Genomic DNA, 25,668 nt, shown 5'->3' on the forward strand with positions numbered 1-25,668 from the left:
GTCCTTTTCTTATTGTCTTTTCATCTTTTTTATATTCCAGTAGTATACAATTTATAGCTTTATGAATACTCCAGGGTGACATTGGACCTGAAATCTTTCTCTTTCTTTCTCTCTCTGGTGCTGAAATAGCTCTACCAAATCATCAGATTGCCCCATCTCCACTCAATCCTTTTATTCATATATATTCTTTTCAATTTTAGCCTTCTTTCATTAACTTGCTATTTTAACAAATCAATGCAGCCTTTAGACAGAGGTTAAAAAAAAAACCATAAAAACTACATTTATTGTCCTACAAGTTTTCTACATGTCGGATACATAAGCAAAACCCAAACTTACGATCCAAGCAAACCCTTTTTCAATTTCCCCTACCTTTTTTTTTTTTTTTTTGTTCTTTGATTACAACTAACAGCTATACTCAAGTAAAAAAGAGAATTTTGTTAGTCTCTTTAGATTTTTTAGGTAGCTCTCTTCTAGGCTCGAGTAATAAAGGACAATTAAGAGTTATTGAGTGATTAAAAGAGTACTTGAATTGTTGGATGCAAAGAATTTAATTCCCTTCCCAACCCTCAGATAAACAGGCTTCAGAGCACCAAAGCTTTAGAGGAGACAACCTAACTTTTCTTCCTTTTTCTTTTTTTTTTTTTTGTTCTCTCTCTCTCTTTCTCTTTTTCACTCTTCCTTCTCAGAGTATTGTTTATTTTGGAGTAGCAGTGGAGGAAACAAGAAAGGAAAATAAAGGACTCCCTTAGTGTGGGATGGGAATAAGATAAGAGGAAACCATAGGAAATGACTTGGTGCAATGACTGCAGTGATGTGCAAACTATTGAGAGAAGAACCTCTCCTCCATCTTCTCATAAAGCTGTTATCGCTCAAAGACACAAAGATTGCCTACTTAGAACATGTCCTTCTTGCGGTCATCAGATCAAATGTCGTGATCAGGTCTTTCCATTTGAATATCTCCTTGTTATCATTGATTAATGTATTATGAATGCATATATATTTTCTTTGATTTTGATCATGAATTCATGATTGTTATATGTGGTTTACTTTTATTTGTTGCACTTGCAAACCTATAAAAAATTGTTTGGTCATAGGGTGGAATCCATGATTTGCCTGGATTACCTGCCGGAGTGAAGTTTGATCCAACAGATCAAGAGCTTCTTGAACATTTGGAGGGGAAGGTGCGGTCTGATGCACGTAAGCTTCATCCTCTTATTGATGAATTTATCCCTACTATAGAAGGAGAGAATGGAATTTGCTATACTCATCCTGAGAAGTTGCCAGGTGATATATAATTCCTTTTAAGGATTTTAATTAATTAATATATATTTCTACTCCAACATCTATATACTTCTGATAATCAAACTGAAACGAAGAAAAAAAAAAAAAGAAGCAAAGTTTATGTCCTTAGGTTTTGCAGCCTTGGCAATCATAAGTTTTGAAGAAAGAGAGAAAAATGGAAGTCTTTATGCTCATCAGTCAGTTTCTCTAATTATTTTGTGATCAATGAATATAATTTTTATGAAGAGTCTCTCATCATTTTGAGGTTTGAGCTTCAATGATTCATATTAAAAGTTAAATTTGGCTTAGCTATATCATCTTTGAGACTCCTTTTTTTCTCCTTTTTGGAACTTGGAAGTGAACGCAGCCCCCAAAGTAACTAAATTAAACCATCAAAATCTGGCGTTTTCACCATGAGAAGTAAATAGAAAGATAAAAAGTATAAACCACTTTTATAAGAATATTATTCTCATCTTCTATTAATAAGAAAAGCTCGGAAACATTCTCGAATTCATTTTATATATGATGGAATGGTTAACCATTCTCCTTGTTTGAAGAAACCTGCCAACTAACCTTCTGTGCGTAGCATTCTCCATAAAAATGAAATGACGAAAACCTTCCAACTAACCCTAGCAGCCTTTCCCACTTGCGATATTGGGGAAATACTCCAAGAAATCCTAACAATGATGTGTCATTTAATAATGATATTTATTTTCATTGTGTATAGGAGTAAGCAAAGATGGCCTTGTTCGCCATTTCTTTCACCGACCTTCCAAGGCTTACACGACGGGGACTAGAAAAAGAAGAAAGGTTCACACTGACACAGAAGGCGGCGAGACCCGGTGGCACAAAACAGGCAAGACCAGGCCAGTTTTCATTAGTGGAAAAGTTAAGGGGTACAAGAAGATCTTGGTGCTTTACACCAACTATGGGAAGCAAAGGAAACCCGAGAAAACTAATTGGGTGATGCACCAGTACCACCTTGGCAACAATGAAGAAGAGAAAGATGGTGAGCTAGTTGTTTCAAAAGTTTTTTACCAAACACAGCCTAGACAATGTGGTTCAGTTAAGGACTCCCTGCCCTCGCAATTAAAGGTGCAGATTGGACATGAGGGTTCTCATCACCTTAAGAATAATAATAATGGGCTTGTTGAGTTCTATAATCCTCCTTTCATTTCCTTTGATCAAGGTGGCCAAAGCAGAGCCAACCCTAGCCAGTTACTTCCCCATTTTGCAGTCCACGATGGGTCGTTTATTCCTTGACAAAAACAAGATCGATCTACGGGAGCGAAAAAACAAAAAAAAGGTGATATATAGTCTACATAGTATATATGTGACCGTGGAGGCTAAATCAAATAAAGCATTAATTGGTGAAACAATAAATTAATATATACTTATGTTTTTAGGAGAAGAAAAAAGGTGGGGAAGAATAGAGAATGTTTTTACAGCTAGTTGAAGAGCAAAAGAAACATTCTTCATCATGGAAGAATATGAAGATTTGGCCGTAACCACTTTTTTTTTTTCCCTTCCTCCTTTAATGGATGCTTTGTATAGTGTAACCAGCAAGGTGTAAATGTGTCAGATGCTTCATCAAATTTTAATCTTGGAGAAGTTAACATTTGGAACCTGTGCAAAAGTGTGATATACTTACCACAAGTAGCAGTCTATTTGGTTTATATTCAACACTTTGTCCTTTAAAATGTGGCAATAATCAAATAAGAGTATATATATAAATATACATATATATAATATTATTTTGCCCTTTAAAATGTATTTTGAAACTTTCAATTCCATTTATATATTAACAAGTCTACCTCTTTGTATATGGTTTTGCTGATCAAGAGAATAAACAGTCTGCAACTAGTGACGAATCTTGGCATTTGATTTTGAGGGGCTAACTAATATTATATTAGATTTTTTTCAAATGTATATTATTATATTATTAATATAAATATATATACATGAAAGAAATATATTTAAAGTAATTTAAAAAATTATAAATTTTATTAATTCACAAGCAAATGTACAAACAAATATAATACATCAAATAAATAATTTTGCTTGAGATTGTGAACTATTTAAAACATAAAAATATAAATAAATCAATTGTTAAATTAACGAAAAATAATATACAAATGCATGAATTAATATTTTATATAATATATATTCATGAACTGTCAGGTTTAAGCTGTGCAATAAAAATCTCTAGGAGACCTAATTTATTGGTCTTCTCCTTGTATATGCCACTCGAAGTTTAAAATATTTAACTGAATACCATTTATGTGATTTAAGTATGTCAATCGAGTATAAAACATTCACATTGAAAGTAAGAGCTTATAGATTCATTAATTTTATTAACAGACACCTAATATTACTCGGAGGATTCTATAATTTTGGAGGCCAAGGCCCCCTCTAACTTATGTTGGTAACCGCCTCTTGTGTACAACCATATATGAATGGTTGAAAGATCAATTTGAGATTAAATATTTACGTGATTGTTTAATTCAAAATTAAATATTTTAATTTATATAAATAAAAATTAAATATTATCGATTTATAATAATTTAAAAATTTTTAACCTGTACCCGTCATTAACTCTTTTAAAAGACAAAAAAGTGAAAAATCTGATAAAAAAATGCTGGCTCGTAAAAGGTCAAAAATTTTAAATTAAAAAATTAATATTAGTTTCATTCTTTCTTCATCTTCTCTCTACCATCTTTCTCTCTCTGCACTAGCTTCTAATCTTCTACTATTTCAAAATACCCATAACTTTCCGCCATTTTTTTATCAAAATTTCTTCATTTGTTCTAGTTCTTCAAATACCCATAGCCTTTCAATCTTTTAGTTTTTCAAATACTCGTAGCTTTTTACTGAAAATTCTTCACTATTTTGCCATATTTTCCACTAATCTGAAACCCATTTTACCTTGTGCGGGCTAGTGTAGCAAGAAAATGAAGACTTGTAAAAGGGTTGGAAAATTCAATTAACAAGAGTATCTATGGTGGAATGGAAAGGGCTCAGCTCGCTAAAGCTAAAGAGAAAGAATGTTGGTTGATGCAATAGGATTTGAAGATGGAGCAAACCAGATAAGAAAAATGTCCTGGAGTCTTACGTTTATGAAAAGCATGAAAAGGTATTGATTTGAATCAAAGTGATAGTAGTTTTATATTCATATATTTCGTTCACACAATGACAGATTTTGTTTTTGCTCTATGTCTCTGTTCTTCTCTATTTTTTATTGTTTTGTAGCAGAGTTGCTATGTTATCGAGAAAAAAAATTTTAATCAAAACTACTTTTAGATACTAATTCATTCATCTACAATAAGAGCATCAACTTCACTCTCATGTATGTTTGGGATTCATATATAATACTTTTTAAGAGAAATGTGATTTGAAAAATAAGGGAGAGTGGATGTGAGAGAAAGAGAATGAAGTGGTAGAGAGAAGAGTGGGAGAAAAAGGAAAGTAAAAAACTCTTTGTGCCAACTAGATAGCCAAATCAGCAAAAAAAAAAAAAATCAAGTCTACCTAATATTAAGCCTCCGACGTTATATTATGGCGCGTGTTTTTCACACAAATTTTTTTGTTTAAAAAATTTTAAATTGTTATAAAGTTAACGTTTTATTCTTATTTATATAAATTAAAATATATAATACTAAATTGAATAATCAGATAAACATTTAATCTTAAATTGATCGTTTAACCTACATGAATTGTTCATAAGTATATTATTGTTATCTTATATTTTGTCTATCCCTCTACTGCGCGCACGCATGTACAAACACGAAGGGAGCATGTACGACGTCATTTTCACCTAGGGTGAACAGACGGATGGAGAAGCAAAAAAAAATGACAGCAGGGTGTAAATGATGTGGCACATTGAGGATTCTGGTTTTTACTTGCGATATTATATATATATATATATATAGTTATAGTTTAATAAGAGATGGAAATTATTTAAGTTTAATTTCACAACTGGTTAAAGTTATGGTTCTAAAGTGCTAAACATTCTGTTCTTCTATGTTTATATATATAATATATATATATATATGCGTGCATGCCTCCCAAAATCCAAAATACTTTGTCAATCTTGGTAAATGAAGAAGCTGAAAAAAAGAAAGATATGCATACCGAATCTTTTTCTGATTTTTTTAACTTTCATTTTTTATTACTAGTACTTATTTATTAGTAGGTTTAAATAAGCTGCTGGAGTTGAAACTTCAACGTCAGGGTAGGGGACTAGGAGTTGAAACTTCAACGTGTCACTGTGACACCTTTTTCCATTAATGTAATCTACAATTCTGTCACAAGATTCATGCAGAAAGCTTCGCCTCACCTTCAAACTTGGCTTGAAACAGGGACAGTTTACCATATGGTAGCAATGTTACTAAAGGGGAAGCCCAAAAAGGTCCAATGCCTCGCTGACCAGCTGAAGCGCAGGATCATTCAGTTCAAGCATAATAAACCGTACTTCCTGGCAGAACAGAGACTGGTTGAGTAGTACCACCCGTTAACCCGATCATTATTAAAAAGAAAATTGCTGTTGAACTTGACATAGAAATGTTGTATTTAGTGCTAGAATAACATCTTAAGTAGTTCGCACCAGTGCTCCTATCATCGGAGATCAGAGGGGACTGAACTCTAAGATAGTCGACTATCTTACTATAAAAAAAGAAAATAAAGACATTTGTCAAGACAAACGATTGCTTTTGATAGATAGTCCACTGTAACATCTAATCTCATAGTTACTATTATATTTATATTCACACATATATTCTCACTATTAATTTTAATAATTTTAATTTCATCGTTACGGTACATAATCTCACATATATTATCACAGAAAATGGACCCCAATCTTTTTTGGCCATAGATGGAGATTTCCGTGATCGGTTGATCACCTAGTTCCATCCATCAACCTTTCTAGCAAGTGACAGCATAAAATCCTGGAGAATGAACTTGCTGGTTATTTCCCAACATCAGCACAAGCCTCTAAACCTGCCATGTTCAGTCAACATACTCCTAAACTTGTTACTCAATTGGTTGTCTTCATGTAGGACTAAAAAGCAGAAAACTCAAAACATCATTTGACGAACGCATAAACCAAACAAAGATTTTTGCACAGGAATTGGCTTGATTGCATAACAAGTTCAAGTAAGAGTGCAAAAGACAAGACTTTAATCAGGATGCAAATCCTTATAACGAACCTTCTTGATCACAAAAACCTTTTCATACATTGTCTAAAACAGCTTATCAGCTTCCGGTGATCTCAACTGGTATCCTAACGGAACCACTCCATCATCCACAACTAACGTTTCATGGCCCCCACTAAATGGCCCACCGATTCCTCTATGTAAACCACGTCCGCCGCGATCACCACATCGAACGGCGCTTTAACGGCCCTGATCTGATCCTTATTATTCCAGTAGAGAATTGATGTCTTAAGGTTCTTGGCCAGCACGGGTTTGTTGCGTTTGAGGTTGTGTTTGAGTGCGGACATGGTAGTATGTCGGTGAAGATGAGGTCTTGAAGACCGAGTAGTTGGAAGGCCATGCCGGCAGCTCCACAGCCGGCTCCTAGTTTGATGGCTCGGCGACGGCGGCTGTGGAAATCGAGGAGTTCGGAGTAAGGGTTATAGTCGCCGGTGGTGCCCAGCGCCCGGCGAATTTGGAGAGGACTAAGGAACAATTCCAGACGGAGGTGCCTACGTGGAAGGAGCCGTTGTCTTGTTGGAGAGAGAGGCAGGAATCGCGCACTTGTAGCTCTGTTACCGGTTCGTCCGTGAATTTCTTGTTTGCTTTTCTGCTTGCACCTCAGTTTAGTCAGTGGCTTAACTAACTATGAGCTTCAAGCTATTTTTTGCATTTTTTTTTTCTTTTTCTTTTCTCCGTGAACTTTTCTGAGTTATGAGTTCTGACTTATGCTTATGAGTTGGGTTTACGATGGGATATGATTTTGAAGGGTTGGTCGGGTTACCAAAGGAGTAGATGGTTTGATCTGGTCTCGATCTTGGGCACGGCTTGGAGGGTTTTGGTTAGATTGGGCTGTGGGTGGTAAATGTTCTACACTTAGTCTCGGTTAGATTTTCACTCATAAACACTTATATCTCATTAAAATTATTGTTTTCTTCGATAGTGTATACAGCCTAGACCATAACCAGCTACATTGTCCTATCCCATTCTCTTTGAAAAAGACGAAAAACATTTTTCAACCTTCAATGAAAATGCTTTTTTTTTTTTATATATAAATTTTATCAGCAAATCTGTTACTATTTATTGTGAAATTACTCAAAAGAATTTTAAGATCTTCACTTTCACAAGAAATTCTAGTTATTGATTTTGATATTATTATTAGTATATCAAATTTAAAGCTTACTAAAAAAGATATTAGGTTTGAAAGTTTTTTCAGCATTGGAAACATTTCCTCAATCTCTTCACTAGATTTTCGATCTTTATATGGTTATTCTTCTAAAAATAGGAATGTTATATTCCTTTCTTTTTTAAACTAACTAAAAATTGGTTCATGAAAAAAAAAAAAAACCCTTAAACAGAAACTACAAGCAGGAATTGTTGTATCTAAACATAAACAAAATGATTTCCAACTATAATTATATATTTGGGCTACTTAAAGTCGTCTCTATTTATTATCAAATAAATCCATTTAACAAAGTCTTTTAATAAACAAAAAGTCTTTTTTATAATTTGTTTATTGTAGGTAAAAATTATATTTATAATAATATTTTTTAAAACATTTTGAAAGATTTTTAATATTTATTAAATGTATTTTTCATTGTATTAGTATTAAAATTGTGATTAAAATCTAGTTAAAAAATATTTAATCATAAAGCAGTAATCTTAAAAGAAATATAAATAAAATATAAATAAATATTTATTGAATTGATTTATGAATATTAAATGAATTTGCTCATAATATACATAAACAAAACAGATTTTACGATTGATTCATTTATTAAATAAATATTAAAATATTTTAAAAATTGTTTATTAAATTTAATAAATTAACAAAGATTAAGCATATTTGTAAACAATTAATAAAAAATTCTACTCATTTACAACTAATTCTTGGCGATTTTGAGAAAAGAGAAACAAATCGAAGACCAGAAAGGGAAGAGGAAAAGCAAAGGGAGTGATGGAATTTTGGTTTTTAAACCCCATCAAAATGTGACTTTTTGAAAAAGGAAGATGATTTGCGTGTCAACTTATTTCTTGTCCTCGTATTAAATTTTATAATTCGTGTTTTCGTATCATATTTGATGCATATAATTATATGAATTATTAAAATATAAATATGATATAAATTATAAAACGTGTTTAAATTTTAAATACGAACACAATATATTTATTATACATATTATATTATGACATGATTAATATGTATAGAATTAATTTGTTTAAATACAATACAAATAAATACAACTAATACAAATATAAACAAATGGACACTACTAATATAGATATACACGAATATATACAATTAATACGGATATATATAAAAATACGACTAAAATAATAAATAATTATAAACTATTAATTATTTACAACTTAATAAATTTGACATATTAATAATATAAAAAAGTACTTATATGTTAAAAAAAATTAATACTCATTTAATATGTATTTAATATGTATTTAAATTTTAATATATTACAAAACTATATTAATTTTTAGTATCAACTTCAAAATGATAAATTATTAAAGATTAAAGAATAAAAAAAATAATGTATAGGACTAATATTAATATTTATATTGTATTTATATTAGTAATATAAAAAAATTTATAATAATTATTAAATGAGTATCATAATTAAATATTTAAAATAATCTTTATGTGATATTAAATAACTAATTAAGTATTATAATTAAAAGATTAAAAATTAAAATAATCTTTATATGTTTATATTAAATTAAAATAAATATAAAAAATATATTAAACGTGTATTCATATATTAAAATTAAATTAAACGTGTTATTCATATCATATTACATATTTAAACGTGTTAACACATATAAAATATAAATTGCATAATATCAAATTTTGCATTGACATAAATAAATATCAAATATATTTTTTAAAATATAAATATTATTTTTTATATTATTTTTATATCATATCATCGTATTATAAGAAATTCCCATGTCTACCTTTACATCAAAATGTAACTTTTCGGAACCGGAAGAGGATTTCTTTACCCCAAACTCACTCTCCGGACTCGTTTCAACATTGACCCACATTGAGCTGCAACTTGGATTGAATCTATGAGCTCATTTTGTCTTTGGGCCATATAAATTTTTCGTTTCGGGCAAAAACCAACGCCCAATTATGGTATATTTCTTTAGCTCTTTTATTTGTTAATAATTTATAAAATTATATGCATACTTATATTTTTAGACTAGATGCATGTTTAATTATTCTTTACTGGAGATAATCTAAAGATATGGTTTAAAATGTTTAATTAATTTTTTAAAAAACGTAAATTTAATTTTCTTTGTATAATTGTATCATCATTTATATCATATAAATTTAATAAAATTTTAAAAGTGAAAATTTTCACAGTGATGGAAAAAAATTACAAGTCATAATTTTCTTAAAATTTCTAGAAGAAAAGTTTTTCTAAAATCTTTCCAAAAGTGTTGGAAGCATTTTAAAAATATTCCCATAAAAAATTTTATTTACTTTTAAATAAATATTTGGTAATTAATTTAAAAAGTTTTTGTTTTGATAAATGGGACGCTTGCAGTAAAAAATAGTAAAAATAAAAAAAAAGTCAGTAAAACCAAAAATCTAAAAAAATACTTTCCATAAAATATAAAATTAATCCGACGAAAAAGATTTTTTAAGGGAACAAATGAGTTTGAACAAGTGTGAACAAATAATATTATATTTTTAAATTGGTCTTTGTTAGCAGTAAGCTAGTAACATCACTTTTTCAAAGACCATGCAAACATTGCCATACTGAGGCAAGCTAAACATTATCCAAACCGAAGCAAGCAGTCACGAGGCATTCTAATTTGTCAAGTATAACACTAATTACAGAGATAAAATGATTATTATATCTTAATGCAATATAAAATTATCTTATCTTATAATAATTGGTTGCCTATGATCAGAGACGGATTTAGAATTTATGTTTAGTGAGGGAAATTAATGTAAATAATATTAAATATATAAATATATAAATATAAATTAACTCTAATGTATAAAAAATTATTTTGTTTATATATAAAGATAACACATTATAATTATTTTTGATGCATTTTTTAGTGTGAAAACAAAATTTTCAAACATTATCTTTTTCATTGGGATGATAATTTAAATTTTTTTTTCATAACTTTGAATCCGATGAAAATTATTTAGATCTAATTAAACATGAATTTGTTTTGTAAAATATTATGTGTCACTATTATTGATTTACGATAATTCCTTCAAAATTAATTTTCTCTTAATAAGATATTTTTTCACAACTAATTAAATTAGATAATTTAGTTTATACAATTTCGAAGAAATAAGAAGATAATGATGTATTTTATATTAGATATTGAAATGAAATTATGCAAACAAAATCAACATGCATATTTTTTTATGTATTTTGAATTTTAATTAAAAAATATAATTTTATATGTAAAAAATAATTTCATAAAATTAAATTATTTCATTGATCAACTTAAGAAAGTACAACATTCTTTGATCTTAATCCACATATAATATAAATATAAATATAAATAAATCATAAATTAAGCCCCAAATCAAATTATTTAACCAATAAAAAAATTTAAATAGTAAACAAATATTCTATCACATAAACAAATGATAATAAATGCAAAGAAAAAATCCAAAAAAAAAAAATTATTTAAATATTTTGATGGAAGAAAAAAAAATGTTCATTCCATAATTTGTTTCTTTAGTTTATTGGCTTTTCTTTTTCTTGTTATTTCTCTACTTTTATTCTCTATCTAGTGTAATTTTTATAGGTTTGGACGAAGGAAAAAATTATAGGTGGAGTAGAAAGAAGATCACTTTTTATTTTACTTTTATTAATTTTTAAATGAAATTATGGTCAGTGAATAAAAAATTATTTATAAATGTTTATCTTATTTATTTTATATATGTGATCCTATTATTTTTGTAAAATAAGTAATTTATTTTGCAATTATAGTTTTATTCTTTCAAAAATTTATAAAAGTGTTATATATTTTATTTTTTTTTTCATTTTTAGTGGAGGCAAACTACAAAAAAATTAAAATTTTTAATATCGCAGCGTCTTTGATAGGGATTTTCATATACTAACAGCATTGTTACATGCATTTTCCTTTTTTAGGAAGATAGCTTGAAAATTGAAAAAGAAAATATAAGATTTGATATTTAAAAATGATTATATGAATTAATTAGATTAAGTTTTTTATATATTCATATCTTAAAAATAATTGTATGAATCAAATTGGTTAAACCTTATTATATAATTATAGAGATGTCATACATAGCCTAAAAATACTTATCTTTCATCTTGCAAAATTGTAAGTTTTGAGAATCAGCCTTCTCGAATTCAAAATCTAATTAACGTCATCATGATCATAAAGCTAAAGTTCAAGTAAAGTTTATTACATGAAATCTTTAACTAAATTTCATGTCCTATATCATATTGAATCAATGATTCTGTGTCTGTAATCTGGATGGTATATATAGCTGTATTTGTCTCTATCGTTTACCAAAATTTTTGGGTCTTTTTTTTAGAGGTTTGATCAGTTTCAACATTCAACAAAGATCATAAATTTGAAGCATTTGTTAAGGAGTCCTTATGGGATTGCTATTTTCCCTATTGCATTATACTATATCTTACAGCTGTAAGAGATCATGATTTTTTTGATCCAGCTGTTTTGACACTATGCCGAGTATGGAAACCTGTACATGTTCATAGATACAGTCACATAGAAGACAAAAACAATACCTATTGTAAAGCATGGATATAACACTGAATATATATTAATGTTGGTCTGATCAGATGGTCCAAAGCCAATTCTCACACCTTCTGGGAAGGGCGGCAGAAGAGTCTAGACTGATAAAAGATAATGTCAACTCTTCCTTTTTTCCAGCTTGACTTTTCAATGAGAAAGAGATTCCACCATTCAATTATTGGCTGCGTTAGTAAAAATTCTCGACTTTTCGGGATTCAGTGCTGGGAATTTGTTATTCTTTGCATTATCTAGCTGTGCAGTCCATTAATATATATTATAAGATCAGGATATAAGACTAATCATTTTATATTATGTTTAGAGTTGGTAGCGGGTCAGTTTGAGTGGTACGAATTGAACTATTTTGAAATTTAGATCTTTCGAGTTATGATTTATTTTGGGTTGGCATTATTTTAAATTTAAATTTTTCGAATTCAAATATTTTTAGATTTAAATTTTTTTGGATTCGAATAATTTTGAATTTGAATCATCTCGGATATGAATTATTTTGAATTCATATTATTTTGGATTTGGTTCAATTGGAGTTAGACAAATTTACTGTTTAGACAAGTTCAAAAAACTTTCTAAATTTTATAAGTGATAAATATATTTTTACAATTTTGAATTAAGGATTAATTTCATTTTTATATTATTAAATAAAAATATTACAAAATTGTTAATGTTAAAATTTTAAAAAAATATATTGTATAAATATATATTATATACTAATTTTATCTTTAAATATTATCTATTATTTTTTAGCCCATTGTACTGATTCAAATAAAAGCTAAAATATTCATGTTCTACATAGTTGAATAATAAACATTATTAAAAAAATTTTATTTTGACATTAACATTTATATAAATATAATAATATTGGATATATATCAATTGACCAAATGTTCAATTAACTATTGAATTGTAGATATTATTAAATTAATTAACATACTACTAATAATCTAAAGTCAACAAATGTAATTATTTAAATATAATTAACCTTAATATTAATAAAGTATAAAAATTAATTGTATTAAAATTATTACTAGTATAGTATAATTTTAAGATATACTTTAATTTATTATCAATAATAATTAATTCTATTCTCAATTTAATTTTAATTTTAATAGTTATTAATAAATTAATTAAATTAAATATTTTTTTATCTAATATTACAAAAAACTATAAAGATTGTGAAAAAATTTAACTAAAAGAAATGGTGGCATATGAAAAAAAATCAATAGATATTATTTTTGTTTTATATTGATAATTATTATAAATATAATGAGACCATAGTATTAAAAATAATTAGACATTAATATTTAGGGTGTTTAAATTAAATCTAATTTATAATTGAAATAAAAAATTTAACATTAATTTTGTTGATTATTATTGATATAATTATTAAATAATTATCAATAATAATATTTTTAAAATTTAAAATTTTTAGTTAAGAAAAATATTTATTTTTATATAATTATAGTTTTAGTTTTCTCATATTATAATTTGATTTATTACATGTTTTATATCAAATTGATTTCAAGTTCGAATCATTGTGGATTTGGGTTATAATGGATTTAGATTGTATTAGTTTGAGCTTTTTCAGGTTTTAAAATTTTCAAATCGGATTTTTTTTAGTTTTGGTTTTTGACTTTTTTTTTTTTATAAATTTGGGTTAATCTAGGTTCGATCACGAATTGGTTTGGGTAGATTTTCGAGTTCAGATCAAATTTACCTCTTTTATATATTTGATTTGCATATAAAGAAATGGATGGATTACAAAGGATTAATCATCTTCTTGATATGGAATAATTCAATTCTTTCAAAGTAAAGAGGATTATTTTTAATTCATAAGATTGAACTTATATGTTTTATTATACTTTTAAAAATTATATCAATAATTTAAATTGTATAAACTTTGAGGAAGGATAATTTTAACCAATAAATAAATTATACTATTTTAATCCTTGCATACAACAAATGTAAAATAAGATGACGTTATTTAATCTAATCTTATTTATAATATCATTTTATCTTATTCTATTATAGTTTTGTGTACCAAACACAACCTAAGGTTCTTATATAAACTTTAAAAAATTACCAACGTTGTTAGCATTGCATATTCATTTACAGCCTATGCATTTGTTGCTAGATAGTAATTTTTTTATTCATTACCCTTGAAAAAATCTACAAAATGAGTAGTACTACATTCAGTTTGCAGCTCATTTAGACACCTTAAATGCCATTATGCAGCAGCATTCAATGAGCTCGAACAGAAATCTAGCCTGTTTGGAGGCTAATGAGCTTGCATTATTCCCATACTTATAAACATTAGTTAACCAAAACTTTGAATTCTTCATATTTAAAAAAAAAAAGTAGAACAAAGCTTTGAATAGTTTTGTTGGGGGCATTTGGTGGGCAAAAGGGTATAGTGATATTTTTCTTCATAAAAACTCTTAGTAGATAGCCAAAGGTAATTTGGATATTTGTGTTTACTTGATATGTTAGATTGGCCTGACATGCTCAGTGTCACGTCAACTCAAGTAAGTTGTTATTGTCCCTCGATGGTCTCCTATGTCTTATCTATAAATACGAACATCTAAGCATCATTAAGGCAAGTTCAATCTAACCCTAATCTCCATACTACTTTTATTTCGACCTCACTTATTTTGACTTACACATTGGAGTGCAAATACAAAGAACATTCCCTATCTTTGCCTCTAACCGTTCTTCTCTTTTGTTTTTCTAGGAGTGTCCTTAGATTGAGCTTGGCACAAACATTTTGGCATGCTAGGTAGAGGGTTTTCCAACTCACTAGCTGAGCACGAAATAATGCTACCTAGGAAGAGAACTTTAGAGGAATGAGAGACAATCATCCCAGCTAGGACAAAAACACACAATAGTCAACACTCAGACTAACTTACCCTACCACAAATCGGTTAAAAAATGAAACAATTCCAGGCTTTGATTAAGCAAATACAAGCTTTTAAATAAATTTTACAGATTATAACCTCACCATAAGCTTTAAAAGTGTCAGATTTAGTTACCTTCGATTGACAGGCTATAGAAGGACAGTCAAGTTACAAAGAGATCAAGGCTTTCTCGATCTTGAAAGAAGAATAGCATAACACTTTAGCCTGCCACTACTTCAGCCATAACACGACACACGTCATGACCTAAAAATCCAAATAGAGAAATCTCAAACCCTAACCAAACAAGGACCTAAAAGTTTGGATGTAGGCCATGGAGAAAAAATTGAAAACAAAAGTAGTGGCATTCGAGGATGCGCTTAAATTCTTAAAGACCTCGCCTTTTACCAAGGAGATTGACAAAGCCATGCCTCTCAAGGGATTTAAAATGTCAACCTTACAAACTAACGATGGTACTTCTCATTTTTTTGACTATCTGAAACTTTATAAAACTAATATGATGATGTAAGATACGAACGAAGCTTTAATAGGTAAGGGCCTCACTACCACCTTTAAGCGCACATCTCGATCTTGGTACAATAGGCTAGAACCAAGGTTGATCACAACATTTAAAGAACTTAGCTATTTCTTCTTGTTTTGATTTATAAATAGCCAAAGGATAAAAAAGATAACCTTGAGCTTAATGTTGATCCATTAGGGTCATAGAATCCCTAAAAGGTTATGCCACCCGTTTTAATGTAAAATTTTATAGGTAAAGGATCTAGAGCAAATAGCCACTGTAACTGCCCTAACAAGTAAATCAATGATAAAAAGTACTATCTGAAGCTAACCCTATCATTAAAGCCACTCAAGACTTTGGCCAACATCTTACTTGTGGCTAAAAAATACATAAATGTTGAAATTACAATGAGAAACAACCAAGATGAAAGAGGCTCATTCTTTCTCTTTGACGGTTGAGGTGAGAAAGACTCATCCCCTATCTTTGGTAGTAAAAAAGGTAAGGATTTCTACGATCTACCACCAAGAGAGAGACAACATAGGACTATAAGCCCTAGTGGAGAAAAGAACTACATAACATTAAAAACCTCATGAGAAAGGATTTTAATGCAAATTGAAAGAAATCTCAAGCTCAAATGCCAAAACCACTAATACAGGACATAAAGAGGGATCCAACTAAAAGATATGATTTTTATAAGACACAAGTCATAATACTAAAGATTACGTCGATCTAAAAAATGATATCAAAGCTTTTATTAGAAAAGATCAACTAAGAAGGTTTGTAGAGCAGCGAAGATAAGGTCAAGCCAGATCAGATTAGAAACAAGATCAAAGAGGGCCTATCCAAAGTGAGAAAGCTTGGCTGGAAGAAAAAAAAATCCAAAGAAATGAGCTAAGACAAGAAAAAGGCTAAACTAATAATAACAGGTCGATCGTTGGAATGATTAATGTAATTATTGGAAAGAGCTCAACCTCAGCCAAAAGAAAGTTCAACCTAGGCATGATTGTGGTTATGGGTACTTTGGTGAAAAAAAAGACTGAAAGATGAATCGATATCATTTAGCCTGAAAGATTTGAAAGAAATTCAGCACCCACATGATAATGCTATAGTAATCATAGTTGTAATGTATAATTATATAGTTAAGAGAATCTTATTCGATAATAAAAGCTCTACCAATGTCATGTACTATGGTACCATGAAAAAAATAAAAATCAATGAAGAATAGCTGTAACCAATTACTATAACATTAGTGGGATTTACGAATGAACAAGTACCAATGAAAGAAACCATCAAGCTATCGATTTCTCTTGGAATAGAATCAAAGACTATCACCACGGTCATAGAATTTATGATTATGGATGTCCCATTTACCTATAATATGATATTGGACTAACCTAAATAATATGTTATATAGCTCATAGGCTCACTCCCTATCTAAAAGTGAAATTTTTAACACCCCAAGGGGTTAAAAAGATTAGGAGAAACCAGTCTATAGAATAATAGCGTTGTATCATAATAATAAGGGAGGATTGGAAAAAAGACTGGCAGTTTGACTGAGATTGAAAATGCTAAAGAAGTGCAAACAACAAAAGTTGAAGAGAAGCAAGAAACCATGAACAAGAACACACGACATAAGACTGACCTGATAGAATTGAAACACATGACATAAGATTGACCTGATAGAAACGTACTCTTAAGCCATTTTAAGCTCTTAAGTTCAAATGAAAAGACATCTTTTATTCTATTTTTTAATTTTTAAAGTAACTTTGAAAATAACTTAGCTCTCAAGTCAGTGCAAATAATTACATGTCATTTGGATTGAGTTAATACGTTAGCCAAAATATAGTTGAAATAAAAGATATATACCAATTCAACCATATATTTCAACAAATTACCAATAACATACTAATCATCGCATCGAGATTTGTCTTCGTAGGAAATGGTCTTAACCTAACTAGACAAAAAGAGATAATTGATCAAAGATCAAACTTGGATGAAAATCAACTTGAACCAATAGAAAATCTTGTAGTTATACCATTATAGGATAATGTCCTTGAAAAATATACACAGGTCGAAACTAAACTTCAACACAAAGATCAGTTAATTCAACTTTTAAGAAATAATACCTACCTATTCACTTGGACACCATCTAATATGCTTGAATTGATACTGAGGTAATGGTCTATAGGCTGCACACTAATCTCATTGTGAAACTAGTTTTTAAAAGAAGAGAACCTGTGCCTTAGAAAAAAAAAAGGTTATTGAGAAAAAGGTCGATAAATTATTAAAAGTAAGCTTCATCATGGAGGTTTATTATCCTAAATGGATAGCCAATGTGATCATTGTAAAAAAACATGCTCAAAAGATAATTTTTCCTTTCCTAGTAGAGATCGGCTAGTAGATGATAGTACCAAGTATGGCCTTTTTAGCTTTATAGATGCCTACTCTAGTTACAACCAAATCAAAATGCTAAAAAATGATAAGAAAAAATGGCTTTTGTTATCGAAAAATGATGAAAAATTATACAAAAAATCTTTTAGCTGCCTTACATAAGATATGTTAATAAAGAAGAAGTAGACTATGTCTTACAAGAAATTCATGAAAGAATATATGGAAACCACATCGGACCTCAGCCATTAGCCTACAAAGTACTTAATAAGGTTACTATTGGCCTACCATAAGAAGGGAAATGACTGAACTGGTAAAAAGATGTAATAAATGTTAGAGTTCACCCATATACAACATCTCTCTTCAACTGAGTTCATTCCTATCATTAGCCCATGACTTTTCATGTAGTGAAAAATGGATGTCCTCAAACTATTTACCCTAGCCACAAGTCAAAGAAAATATATCTTAATAGTGGTAGATTACTTCATGAAATGGCTTGAAGTTGAGACCTTGGCCACTACAACAGAGGTCTAAGTCGAGAAATTTATATGAAAGAACATAGTTTGTAGATTTAGCTTACTTTAGTCTATAATAACAAATAATGGCAAACAATTTGAAAACTCGAGGTTTAAAGAGTAGTGTTCAAACCTTCACATAGACTTGAGATTCATGTAGGTCGTTCAGCTTCAATCCAATGAACAGGTCAAAATCATGAACAAGACAATATTAGAAGCTTTGAAAAAGAGATTAGATGAAACGAAAGAAAAGTGGGCCAATAAATTATTAGAGGTACTATAAGCCTTGAAGACGACCATTAAAGTAGCAATAAGTAAAATCCCATTCTACCTGGCATTTGAATAGAGGTTGTGGTATCTATCAAGATCGATCTCTCGAGCTTAAAAGTCAAATTAAGATCAGAAGAAAGAAATGAGAAGGTTTTAAAGACTAACCTAGACCTTGTTAAAAAATATAAAAATGTAGCCTTAACACGGATAGTAAGAATATTGAGAAAAGTGACATACTGTTCATGAAAGTTAAAGTTTCAGGAATGTATAACCGATGAGGCAAATTGGCCCCTACCTAGGAAGGGTCATATGTAGTCAAAGAGGTCGTCCATGATATGACTTACAAGTTACAAGATATAAATGATAATAGCACCCTAAGAATATGGAATATGAATAACTTAAAAGTTTAATCCCAATAGTTTGGACTAACCAAGCTTGTACTTGTAATCCAAAAATCGATGAAGTCAAAACAAATTATGTGCATTCGATGGTGCTTACATTTGTTCTAGGCTTACACCCACTGAATTGACTTAACAAAATTTAACTTGAAACTTAGATGAATTCTTAAGTTAATTTAATTCAAGATATTCTAGGGTAACTAGGTAAATCCATGGAACTCATGTTACGAAGATTGACCGAGTTTAAACTTGATTGAATAGAGGAAAAAAATAAAACCAAACCAAACTAAACCTTAAACAAAATATATTTGATTTCCTATTGAATGATATAATTGGTTCAAAAGATTGTCAATAAATGATTTCTATCTAAGGTTGCAATAAAAATCAACTTCATACATCAACATTTCTAAACAAAAATTTACAAAAGGTTAAAAAGAAGTTAAAAAGAAAAAAAACTTTATGTCAGCAACATCAACGGCAGTGGCACCTTTATCAACAAGAGTAGCAATAACAACTTTAGCCTGAGCCTTCTCAGCCTTGTCCACCTTAGTCTAGGTTCTTAAAATGACCTCGAACTCGGCATCCAATGCTTTATCTTTATCTTTTTCCTTTTTTTCCTCCTCGACTTGATTCTGAAGAGACCTCAATATGATATTATTGATATCAATATCAGAAAGATCTAGGTTGAAATCGATAAATTTGAATTGCACCTCGTCTTTAACCAACTTAAAGACACTGAGTACATTATCCTTAAAGAGTTTTGCTTAGAGCTAGAGGAATTCACTGGAGGCCTTGAAGTCTTCGATAGTTTTTTTTTAGTTTTTTTTTTTTTTTTGTAGTTTCAAACTCTGATCATAGCATTCTTATATCAACTTAAGTGTCATCAAGCTTTAGCTCGACTTGCTCTCTTATAGAATTAGTTGAGGCTTTCTCAATCAAGATGGCCTCTAACTTGGTTGTTAGCTCATCATTCATTTTTCTCTATTTAGCTTCCTTCTTATAGGACACATTGAGGTTGGTCCTAACATTACTTAGAGCATCTGAGCTCCTTTTACATTTTTCATTAAGAACAATCATGTTCTTTTCAGCTTTGTGTAGATAGGTCACAACAAGGTAGATGTGATGTAGGGCCTAGCTGGTATTGTTTAAAGGTTGAGGTAGGAGCTTTTGATGGACTACATAAGATGAGCTCTAACTTAAGTAAAAATAAAAATAAAAAATAATGAAAAAATTAAGCTAGAGTTAAGTAACGCTTATCAAGGAGAGGAACTGTGACCTTACAGAACCTTTTTGCCATGTCAAGGTTCTCTATGGGATTGTTAGTGGGAGTATACTCTAGCCTTATGCAAATTTTCTCCTTACTTCAAGATTCTTCGAGGTAGAAGAGGAGACCTCAATCCTTGATTTCTTGGCAGAAAGAGGTGTTGTGAAAGAAAGCTCTCGATGAGCTATAGACTTCGTCTTTCAACTAACGGGGAAGTACTAGGCCAAAATGCTTGGTGGTCTATCCATTGTAGGGTTGTTGACCATATTCTTTTCGTAAGAGGAGGCCTTGAGCTGAATATCTTACTTTGGACCTTTTTGGGCCTTGGTTTATGCTGAAACAAAAGGAAGTTAAAATCCTTGTTGGCAGATATCTTTACAAAACTGAGCTAATAGTTAGATAAAAACCAAGTTAAAACAAAATCTTATGAGGTTACCTCATATCTACCATAATACTTCATCTTATTTATTATTTTGAGGGAAGTCAGCTCGTGAGTATAAATGATAAGCTCCTTTCTGTAGGTGTACTATATTATTTTATCTCGATATGATAAATTCAGGATAAAAAAAGCTATTGATGCATCTACAAAAATGTCAAGCCCATTTATTATTTTCTGTGCCTTAACTTGGGCTGTGGCTTTAACCTCAGTTTCACCATCCTTATTTATTTATTTTATTTAGAAGGCAAAAGAAGAGTAGCTTTCAATTTTTGATAAAGCTCAAACAATTAACAAATATTTTTTTTAGATCAAGCTATTATGTAATACCACCTCCTATCACTGAGGCGTTTTTAATGAAAAGAATTCCTTAAATAAAGGTAGATCGAGAAGAATATCTAGGTGTTGACAAAAATGATAAAACCTATTATGTATCGTATAGAGTTAGGAATAAGCTGAGTAATAGTTAAATTATAAGAATTAAAATTAAACAAATAAAAAATGAAATGGAAACCTCATACTGATCATGAATGAATCCCAATATACATAGAATTGATGTGGCTCTAGTTTATTTATGACTAGTTTTGAGAAGTTTGCCATTAATATACTATACCCCTTTTTAAAAAAATGGAAAGTCATCACCAAAACACGGACGTGATGAGCTGAACACATATTAGGATAGTTTTTGAGATTAGCCCTGCCCTTTAGTTCCTTCATCACATATTTAGGGATCATACTGAGGTCATAAAAATATATATATATATAGGAACTTCAACTAACTCATCTTTCCTTGTAGGATTCTTTTTTCTCATCATTATTTTCCCCAACTTAAGTACTTCCTTTTTTTATTCTTTATGAGAACTCTTCTTATTGTCATAATTTTCATCACCAGAAGAATCTAACTCTTGAGTAGTAAGATTTCGAAATGGAACCATGGCTGAGAATAACATGATCTTAGGGGAAGAAAGATAAGGTGGAGACTTTTCGAGAGAAGAAATGATCTTAACAAGAGTTGACCAAGAAGAATGGAAGTGACAACGAAAGCGTCTATTGGTGAGAGAGTAGAAATAGAAAAAAATTATGAGACTGGACCCCATAAGGGGGAACAGTTGAATATGAAGAAAGGTCAGCCATAGAAGATAAATCGACTTAAGAAACGAGGAAAAAATGTGGATTCTCTAACTTAAAATCTATCCGACCACATAGCTTTTTTGTGTTTATAACCCATTTTCTTTTTATCCAAGCATTGTCATCATTTTGTTGATGCTTTTTTATAGATCGAAAGAATCAAGTCATCATCATCTTATCCAACTTAACCCTCCTAGGTTCTACCTTAAAATTCTACCCTTTCCAAAACTAAAATTAGAAAACATAATGGAAAGTACGTATTGAAGAAAAAGAAAGAATGAACGAAAAAGAGAACAACCCTAATAACGAAAACTTTTTAAGTTTAAAAAATTTAGGTCAAATTGAAAGCAATAAAAGCAAACAAATAAAAAATAAAAGCCTCAATGGTCCTTTATATAATGTGCCTCAAATCTGATGAACAACCCAAACTATGCCATGTGTCAGAGTGTAAGTGGGAAGACATCTTTTCATTTTCCCATTTTAGATTTTCTCGCTCATACTACCTTTCTACTCACTTAATGCCATCAAACCAGCTAGACCAAATGGCCCTTTAAGTTAAGCTGGTCAGATCAAATGTCTCCCTGGGATAGGTCAGATAGATTCTCTAACCTAAACTAACTTAATGAATTGATGCTCGTTTTTCCACCATAGTTTAAAATAAAGAGTCAAATCTAAACCCCTAAAAAAATGCAAGTCCCATGTTAACTAGACGAGCCCCCATCCTAAATTTATGTCTTGGATCATCTCGAATAGTTGATGCCTTTCAACCTTAAAGCCAACTATATAGTCAACCCAAGGGACACGTGCAACATCGGATCCCTAAAAGGTCAAACTACAAATTAAGGCTAATTATCTCTCAATGCAGACTTCCACGATGACGTCGGTAGCAAGGAATCAAATTTCACATTGTCTTTTTTCACTTATCTAGCTTACATGAAATGTGTGACTATGCACCCAGCAGTATGATATTGAGATTGCTTGGTAGGGGGATAGAATGTTAGGGGCATTTGGTAGTCAAAAAGGTATAATAGTGTTTTTCCTCATTAAGAGCTCTCAGTAGATAGCTAAGGGTAATTTGAACATTTGTGTCAACCTGAGAGGTTAGGTCAACCTGACATATTCAATGCCACATCAGCTTAGCCATATCGTTATTGTCCCCCGATGGCTCATTAGCTCTCATCTATAAATATGAATGTTCATGTATCACTAAGGTAAGTTAAATATAACCCTAATTCCCTATACGAATTTTCTTTCGATCTCATCTATTTTGACTTACGTGTTAGAGTACAAATGCATGAAATTCTCCTTACCTTTACCTCTAACAGTTTTCTTACCTTTACCTCTAACCATTCTTCTCTTTTATCTTTCTGAAAAATATCCTTAAATCGAGCTTGGCACAAACAACTTCAAACTTGCCAAGTGATGCTTTGTTACTTTTGCTTAAAAATTAAATTGTGATACTCATCAATTATGCAGACAGGCAAACACTAGTAATATTTAATAAAAAGTATCAAACACATGATTAACTTAGGCGAAGATTGTTACTTTGTCAATCAAGATAGCAATTAGAGATTATGAGTTGTCCTTGTACCGACTCCAGTTACAATTGGATTAAAATTTAATGTACTTTCAATATATAATACATCATTACTATAACACATATTGACATCAAATATTTATTTTAAGGATTTTAAATTTTTAAATTTGTAAATTAATGATGTGAATGTTATTCACCATCAGTGCTTCACAAGTTACCATTTAATTAATTTGTTTTAATATAATTAAATATTTAAAATTTAAAAATATTTTTTTTTCTTGATTTTCAAATTTTAAATTTGCTAATGAACGGTGTGACAATTAATAATGCACTAATACTATATAACATTTATATATTATCAATGTATCAAATCTAAACCTTTTTAAGTTTATACCTAAATAATCTTCACAATTCTAATATATATACAACTAATAATTATGTGATTAGATCATATTTGAAATTGTCATTTGGATTAATGATATCAAAAAATAGTGGCGGACTTTGAATTTTTTTTTGATATATTCACTTATAATATATAAAAAATTATAAACAAAATTTAAAATAATATAATGCTATATTATTACAATTGTTCACAACAAGTTCTTAGATTTAAAAAAAAGACATAATTACATCATTGCTAATAATATAAAATGCATCTTTTTCAATATATGTAATTAAACAATCATTCAACAACAAATAAAAACTTTTTGGATGTTTGAGAAAAAATTTTGAAGATGCCTAAAAAAATGTACCTCTAAATTTTTCTTTTATTTTTTTTAATTCTTACATCAACACTTACATCAAGTGAATCTCAGTTGAAAATTTATTAAGAGTTTATTTGGATAAACGATGAGATTAGCTCCAGTAAGTTTGAAAATAGCAGTGAAAGTAATATTAGTTACTGTAGGATGGGATTAATTACTATAAAAGTGAGATTAAAATCAATTGTGAGAACAAGTGTTTGGATGCAAACGCAATGGTGATAATGAAATGAATTGTAGTGAAAAGAGAAATAACCATTAAGGATATTATATTATAAATTATATATTATAAAAATTTTAAATTATTTAAATTTTATAAAATTAATAAATAATTGAAAATTTACTAAATTTTTTTATATCAAATAGTAATTTTTTTTGTTAATAATTAATTAATAATTAATAATTTGATCTTATAAAGAATAAAACATTTACAAAATTTTAGATAAAAAATTAAAAAAAAAACTAAATAAAAAAAAAAAAACTGCGTTGTAAATTTTCAGATGTTCACTGAACTTTTATGGGTCCAATTAGAGACTGATGAAGTAACTTGATAAAAATATTCAACTGTGACAAAAATATTTTATCCATGCATTCCACTAATAGGATTAGATTCTCAAAACACATCTCACCAGGTGCTTTTAAATCCAATGAAACTTAGGAGAGAAAACAAATATAACCGTAAACAATGTGCATATCTCTATCAATCCCATTTCCTTTTTTGTCAAGATCATTTCCATAAGGGCTTAATTATCAGCACTCATAGTTACATTTTTATTAAAGGCGACGATATAAATTTACGTTTTTATCCCCACAATTTATTAGGAGGCATTGGATACTTGTTCTTCCGATTCACTTTTAAATATTTTATTTATAAACTAAAATTAGTTAAACATATTGAAAGATAGATCAAGAAGAACAAAAAATATTAGTGGGATTTTCCTTGGCTCTTACTAGAATAATTTGGATGAAATAATGCATTGTTGTGCCCATTCGCCACCCACAGAAAAAATGTTGTTAAGTTTTTGTTCAATTCTTTTTTTTTTTAAGAAAAAAAAACCTTTTTCTGGTTCTAGATATAGGTACCCTTTTCTATCCGTCTCCATAGTTTGCAACTGAGTATTGTAGTTTTTTTTTTCACATGTTGGAAGACGTAGATGCCCTTTTCTCTCTCCTTCTCTTCCCCCTCCCCACCCTCCTCATCTCTCCAAAATTACTGACCCAAAATGACTGTTCGGTAAATCAGCCATTTAAAATAATGAAGAGTAGCTTCATACAAATTCAAACGAAAGCGAAACAA

The 25,668-nt window shown here is 29.6% G+C and overlaps 1 protein-coding gene and 1 pseudogene across 2 annotated transcripts; one reads left to right on the top strand and one right to left on the bottom strand.

Moving 5' to 3' along the window:
• The first annotated feature begins 404 nt into the window (after positions 1 to 404).
• LOC111308467 (NAC domain-containing protein 73-like) lies at positions 405 to 3,094 on the top strand. Of its 2 annotated transcripts, none has more exons than XM_089750630.1 (3): positions 405 to 939; positions 1,095 to 1,197; positions 2,009 to 3,094. In XM_089750630.1, exons 1-3 carry the CDS (start codon positions 787 to 789, stop codon positions 2,542 to 2,544), a joined length of 792 nt encoding a protein of 263 aa, XP_089606756.1. In that variant the 5' UTR covers positions 405 to 786; the 3' UTR covers positions 2,545 to 3,094. The 2 variants fall into 2 exon arrangements, with proteins under 2 accessions (XP_089606756.1, XP_022762526.1); XM_022906791.2 differs by having other exon boundaries at positions 409 to 939; positions 1,095 to 1,284; positions 2,009 to 3,090.
• A 2,524-nt stretch (positions 3,095 to 5,618) lies between these two features.
• LOC111308135 (uncharacterized) lies at positions 5,619 to 25,474 on the bottom strand (annotated as a pseudogene).
• Between the last annotated feature and the right edge of the window lie 194 nt (positions 25,475 to 25,668).

The sequence above is a fragment of the Durio zibethinus genome, chromosome 2 (genome assembly GCF_047325235.1).
Source record: "Durio zibethinus cultivar Kanyao isolate XHJ-2024 chromosome 2, ASM4732523v1, whole genome shotgun sequence".
Lineage (NCBI taxonomy): Eukaryota > Viridiplantae > Streptophyta > Magnoliopsida > Malvales > Malvaceae > Durio > Durio zibethinus.

Excerpts from the sequence above, each read along its gene's own strand:
- LOC111308467 (XM_022906791.2), top strand. The coding sequence starts at position 787 with ATGACTTGGTGCAATGACTGCAGTGATGTGCAAACTATTGAGAGAAGA. Across the intron at positions 940-1,094 it reads AGATCAAATGTCGTGATCAG|GGTGGAATCCATGATTTGCC; the intron begins GTCTTTCCATTT and ends GTTTGGTCATAG. Across the intron at positions 1,285-2,008 it reads TCATCCTGAGAAGTTGCCAG|GAGTAAGCAAAGATGGCCTT; the intron begins GTGATATATAAT and ends CATTGTGTATAG.